We start from the raw sequence: 6803 nt of genomic DNA on the forward strand, positions 1-6803 counted from the left end.
ACTAAAAATATTCAAAATATTTATAATTTTAATTACACAAATGATATGAATGAATTCATTTAAATTAAACATTAAAACATTAAATTAAACATTAAATGTATAAGTTATAATTGTAATCAACATTAATCAACTATCACTCACTCCACCATTTTAAATGGGTGAATTATATTTATATATTTTTTTTAAATAATCTTTTATAGATTAGAATTTTTAATTATAATCAACATTTAGCACTGTAAGAAAAACAATATTTTTCAGTTTGATATTTAATGCAATTCTGACTTGACCAGAACAGACTTTGCATCTAAAGTGCACCAGTGATGCCTTAAAATGTTGCCTAAGTAGGCAGCTCACTAGGTTTGGAGCAGATGAAGATGCATCATGGTCTCACCTGCTGCTGCGTTTGGCTCTGGCTCTAGCGTAGTACGCCTCGTACGATTTGGGTTTGAGCTCCAAAGCCTTGGTTGCAAACTCCTCCGCCAATCCAAAGTCCTGTCAGAGAGAGTGAGGTGAATGTAAGGTACCAAAACTCAGAACAGCCAAACTAAGAGAAGCAATCATCCACTCAGCCAGAGCTGCAGGATTTAGCATGACTGAATAGCTGTAAATTGGTCCAAATAATAGGTGATTTAATTAATGAACTCTTCAGCTGTTGTTCATTGTGTCATCAGTCAAAGGTGCAGACTGAAAATTGGCTCCGTATTGTGTCAGGAGACCTTTTGGAGCCAGGCTATTACTTCTGAATAGACCTTCAAATCAATTCAAGCCCTCGGAGTAATTTGCATCTTTCTGGTCTTGCCGTGTCTGACATTTTGAGCAGAGAAAAACCTCAATCTGATTGATCCAGACCAGCAGAACCAGCAGGGGCGTCTCTAGACCTTGGCTAAAATTACATATAAACATTATATAATATATATTATTAATTTTACAATTAGGGATATCAAGAATTTAGAGTCGATCATCATTTAAATAGGGATAAATTAACTTAGCATCAATAATAACAAATTAAATAAAATTTGATGTGCAAATTTGTAAATAAAATAATGTGATTATTGTAAAATGTATTAAAAGAGAAAAAAATGACGTGCAGTGTTGTTGACTAAAATGTAAATAAATCAGAAATAAAATAGATTATATAATAAAATAGATTATAAAATACACAGCTATGGACAAAATTAAGTGACCACTTGAAAATGCTCAGTTTTTCTGGATATACTAGGTATGGATTTGAGTAAAATGTTAATATTTGTTTTATTCTGTAAAGGTCTGATAACATATCTTCCAAATTTCAAATACAAATATTGTCATTAAGAGCTTTTTTTCTTTTTTTTTTTTGCAGAAAATGACAATTGGTCAAAATAACAAATGTTTTTTATTTGTTGTGATTGAAAATCAGTGTTATTCCACCAAATATTGATTTATTAACTCTTCTGAAGTTAAAGCATTGGTATCGAGTTGTCTAAAAATCAATATGAATATGTCTGAAAACATGGAATTTTTTTGTTATTTTGACCATTTATTTTGTCTAAATGATAAGATTTTGTATTTAAAATTTGGACGAAATGTTACAAAAATTACGTATTACATATGTTAGGATAAATTATATTTATATTGATAAATGACATGAAAAACTTTACTTGACAACTAACTGAAATGAAATTAAGCTGATTTACAAAAAAATTACTAAATCTAAAACTGAAATAAAATAAATAGGAATATTAAAAACAAACAAAAGAAACCTAATAATAACAAAAAAAATTTTAAATAAAAACTGAAAATGTAAAAGTAAAAGCTAATTCAGAATATGAATAAATACTTAAATAGTGTATAAATAATACTAAAATAACACTGCCAGTCTGTTGTATTTTAAAACTATCGTGTGGGTTGTAAAACATTTTTTGATGAAGGATGTTTGAAAACCTCGATTTCCACCAGTATTAATAGGTGAATTCAAAATCTGAACATTATATATGTCTAGCTCCTGATGAATTTATATGAAAGCATGTCTACAGAAAGTTATAAAAATCAGCTGACTGTACAGAAGAGGCAGAAGTAAATGAGAGCACATTTCTAATGCTTCCGGTGTCTTACGTTGGTTTTCCGGCGGCAGCGGGAGAGACTGAGGTACAAAGACACACGCAGCTCCTTAAAGGCCTTGAGTTCATCACCGAATCCCTCTCTGGGAAACTTCCTCAATGCGTACTGATACCGCTGAGCTGCTTCCTTCATCTTCCCCCTCTGAGAGAGAGAAACGCAGCTCATCAATCACAGATCATCCTGACACAAACGTCTCACACACATCGTCTGCTCTGATAACAATCACTCAATATGTCATTATTTCCAATCCCGTTTCTCCTGGATTCAAGCTCAGTGCTCTGATAAGGCTTATGGAGATAATCGTTCCCATTTTTAGTTTAATAAGCGTTCAGACGTTAATATACTAAATAATAATAATAATAATAATTTATTAACTGCAGTTAATAAACTGCAGTTGTTAAACCCCTTCTGAAAAACAGCAATCTTGATAACACCATATTGAGCAACTATAGACCAATATCAAATCTTCCTTTTATAGGCAAGATTATTGAAAAGGTAGTCTTTAATCAGCTGAACAAATACTTAAACGCAAATGGATACCTGGACAATTTTCAATCTGGTTTCCGACCGCATCACAGCACAGAGACAGCGCTCATTAAGATAATAAACGATATTCGCTTAAATTCTGATTCTGGCAAAATATCAGTGCTGGTACTACCAGATCTCAGTGCTGTGTTTGACACGGTCGATCATAACATACTTCTAGAGAGACTGGAAAACTGTGTCGGGCTTTCTGGGATGGTAATCAAATGGTTCAGGTCATACTTAGAAGGGAGAGGTTATTAAAGTGAAAAGTGACGTGACGTGGCCAAGTATGGTGAGCCATATTTGGAATTAGTGCTCTGCGTTTAACCCATCCAAAGTGCACACACACAGCAGTGAACACACACACACCGTGAGCACACACCCGGAGCGAGAAAGAACCAAATTGCCTTTCACAGCTATGCTGATGATACCTAGATTTACCTAGCCTTATCGCCAAATGACTACAGCCCCAGTGACTCCCTCTGCCAATGCATTGATGAAATTAACAGTTGGATGTGCCAGAACTTTCTTCAGTTAAACAAGGAAAAAACTGAAGTCATTGCATTTGGAAACAAAGATGAAGTTCTCAAGGTGAATGCATACCTTGACTCTAGGGGTCTAACAACTAAAAATCAAGTCAGGAATCTTGGTGTGATTCTGGAGACAGACAAAAAATATTATATTATGAAATATTATATAAAATTATAAAATATTATTTATAATTATAATCAACAATCCACCCCCCCACATTAATCATTCACATTTTTATTTGAATAGGAATTCAGTCATTAATATCGCATATCAAAACTTCTCTGGAATACTCGTGAAGAATCTCGACCTTGAGGTGTTAAGTGTCTTCATGTAATTACGCTAAACTTGAATCTGTCCTGACCTTATACAGCAGGTTGCCTTCCTCCATGAGCTTCTGCAGGAGGATGATGAGGATGTCGGGTTTGGAGGTCGCCATCGCCCAGGCTGCGTTACCTTGAGAGAGAGAGAGGGAGAGAGGTGGAGCGTTACATCAATCTGATCCTGAAAACACAGCTGAGCAGAATAATGGAATTGGCGTGAAATAGAGTTACCTAAAGAGTGTACCTGTTCGATCATAAGGTGACGTTCTGTAGCCTGATGAGGGTTTTAGTGAAAGCAGTTAAAAGAGAAGAGAGAGAGAGAGAGAGAGAGACAGAGAGAGAGACAGAGAGAGAGAGCGTTACATCAAACTGATCCTTAAAACACAGCAGAGCAGAAGTATGGAATTGGCGTGAAATAGAGTTACCTAAAGAGTGTACCTGTTCGATCATAAGGTGACGTTCTGTAGCCTGATAAGGGTTTTAGTGAAAGCAGTTAAAAGAGAGAAGAATGAAAAACAGAGCAGAAAGAGACATGCAAAGAGAAAATACAGCATCACACATCCACAGCAGTCACACAGCAGCCTTCAGACCTCACACGTGTTTCACTTTTACACCGACACCGAGCTGCTGGAACCACTCTGCTTGTTTCCACTGAAGAAATGAAAGTTCTGGACCCCAAAAACTGGCTCATTTTTAATACATTTTCATCTTTTCATTCACTCATGAGCCTACTGCAGTTCCCTCGTGAGCCTTAGATTGGGAAGCCCTGAGACTGATCTAGCTTTGTCACACTGAGTTGTTTGTGTTTGGTAAAATTAAAATAATTCAAAAATTAAATCAAATGTAAACTAAAGATCTTTTTTATTATTATTTTTTTACCTGCATGTTATTTTTGCATCAATATGTATTTTTGTCTTTTGTCATTTTTATTATTATTTTTTTAAAATATATCTATAGTTTAAATCTATTTTTATTTCAACTTTAGTTGTTTTAAGACAAGAAGTTAAACTAAATGAGAAATGTTGCAATGCTATGTCAAAGAGGTTCAGCAGGCAAAAAAGTCCAAAACTCCCTGATGTAAATAAAGCTGGGGCACTTTTTTTTTTTTCTGGTTATGCTGGAAACTACTTCAGCCACTTTATTTTCATTTAAATTTCGATTATTATGATTAGTTGATTATGCATTTTAGTTGATATATGTGAAGTGTAGTTTCTGTGTCATCAGTAAGACTGAAATGAAATGCATAAATAATGACTTTTTAAACACAAATCACCTTTAAATAAAGTCTGAGCGTTTCATCAAAGCCAACTTGTCAAAAAATGCAGAATTAAATTACTTTGGATGTTATAAGTTCTGAAAACAAGGAGTACGATTCATAAAGACCATGACACTATGACACTTTGTGGGCAGATGATGAGTTAAATCAATGGAAGTCAGTGGAAACAGCCAGTTCTGAGAAAGGCTGAGCACCAGCAAAACACACACATACATGGTTTACGGGGACTCTCCATAGGAGTAATGGTTTTTATACTGTACAAGCTGTATTTTCTATCGCCCTACCCCTTACAGGAAATTTTGTGCATTTTTAGATTTTCAAAAAAACACCATTTAGTATGTTTTTTTTTTTAAGCCTTTTGAATTATGGGGACACAGGAAGTGTCCTCATAAACCAACCTTCACATTGTAATACCCATGTCATTATACAAATTTGTGTCCTCATAAACCACACACACAGGAGGAAAGATGTGATTGGCTAATAAATATCACATGTTCATGTTACTGATGACCAATGGTCTATTTCAGTGAATCAATTCAAAACTCTTGATTCTTTTCACTGTATTTTACTTCTTGCATTAAAACATTTTGAAACTACAATAACTATTCAGTCCACATGTTGTCTCCTCTGACTGAAAACCCCATCATGCTTCACATTTCACAGCAAATACATGAATATTGATAATATCAAAAGTCATGATTTTCATCCATAGGATCCAGTGGAAGCGCAGATGCTGGTCTCACCTAGTTTGGCTCCTTTCTTCAGTAAGGTCAGCACCACTGAGGTGTTTCTGCAGCCGATGGCGCGATCGAGCGGCTTCATGCCACTGTAGTCCACATGCTCGATCACGGCCCCTTTCTCAACCAGATAATGAACCTGCAAACACACACCTCAAATCATCAGTGTGAATCTGTGACCGGGAATCTGAACTAGAATGACAGCAAGAGGAACTTCCTCAATTTTATGGCAAAATACACTACTTTTCAAAAGTTTGGGGCCAGTGAGTTTTATTTTTTTTAAGAAATTAATACTTTTATTCAACAAGGATGCATTAAATTAATCAAAAGTGACAGTAATTACATCTATAATATTTCAAAACATTTCTATTTCAAATAAATGCTGTTCTTTTGAGCTTTCTATTTATCAAAGAATTTTGAAAAATAAAATGTTTCATGTTTTCCACAAAAATATGAAGCAGCACAACTGTTTTCAACATTGATAATAATCAGAAATGTTTCTTGAGCAGCAAATCAACATATTAGAATGATTTCTGAAGGATCACGTGACACTGAAGCCTGGAGTAATGATGCTAAAAATGTAGCTTTGATCACAGGAATAAATTACATTTTAACATATATTCACATAGAAAACGGCTATTTGAAATTGTAATAATATTTCACAATTTTTACTGTATTTTTGATCAAATAATTGCAGCCCTGAGCAGAAGAGACTTATCAAAAACATTAAAAAAAAAAAAACTTTCAGTCCTCAAACCTCTCATTGGTAGTGAATAAATAATTTATTTATTTATTAATAAATAAATAAATAAACCTTGACCCTTTAACACTAGCGTTCTCTTTCTATTCTGTCTATACTTTTCTTTTTATTTATTATAAAAAAAACATACAAAATTAAAAATATTAATTTAACCCTCTAACAGCTCTCTCTATTCTATTTCTATTCTTTCTACTTTTTATTTATTATACTGCGTTAGACTACCCGGGACTTGTCACAGCACTTATATATTGTTGCTCTTAACCCAGCTCTTTTAGAGAACTACAAACTGGTATCCCTTCTACCTTCCATTGCAAAAACACATGAACGAGTTGTGCTTAACCATGTCTTTGACTTTCTCAAAAAGAAAAACCTCCTGGTCAGCAACCAGTCTGGCTTCAGAAGAGGACATTCAACCGAGACTGCCTTGCTCTCGGTTGTTGAAGCCCTAAGACTGGCAAGAGTGGCTTCCAAATCTTCAATACTTATCTTGCTGGATCTGTTCGCTGCTTTTGACACGGTTAACCACCAGATCCTCCTGTCAACCCTATTGGCAAAGG

The 6803-nt window shown here is 34.5% G+C and overlaps 1 protein-coding gene across 2 annotated transcripts in view; it reads right to left on the reverse strand.

Annotated features, from left to right (window-relative positions):
* Positions 1 to 6803, reverse strand: part of LOC107675129 (protein TANC1-like) — a 200668-nt gene that overhangs the window by 1983 nt on the left and 191882 nt on the right. For both annotated transcript variants that reach the window (XM_016469356.1, XM_016469354.1), the window contains 5 exons: positions 5493 to 5625; positions 3912 to 3941; positions 3515 to 3606; positions 2092 to 2238; positions 392 to 492 (listed from right to left, as the gene is read on the reverse strand). In XM_016469356.1, the coding sequence (XP_016324842.1) occupies positions 392 to 492; positions 2092 to 2238; positions 3515 to 3606; positions 3912 to 3941; positions 5493 to 5625 (503 nt within the window). The remainder of the gene's footprint in view (positions 1 to 391; positions 493 to 2091; positions 2239 to 3514; positions 3607 to 3911; positions 3942 to 5492; positions 5626 to 6803) is intronic.

This window comes from Sinocyclocheilus anshuiensis, unplaced genomic scaffold (genome assembly GCF_001515605.1).
Source record: "Sinocyclocheilus anshuiensis isolate Anshui unplaced genomic scaffold, SAMN03320099.WGS_v1.1 scaffold1005, whole genome shotgun sequence".
Classification (NCBI taxonomy): Eukaryota; Metazoa; Chordata; class Actinopteri; order Cypriniformes; family Cyprinidae; genus Sinocyclocheilus; species Sinocyclocheilus anshuiensis.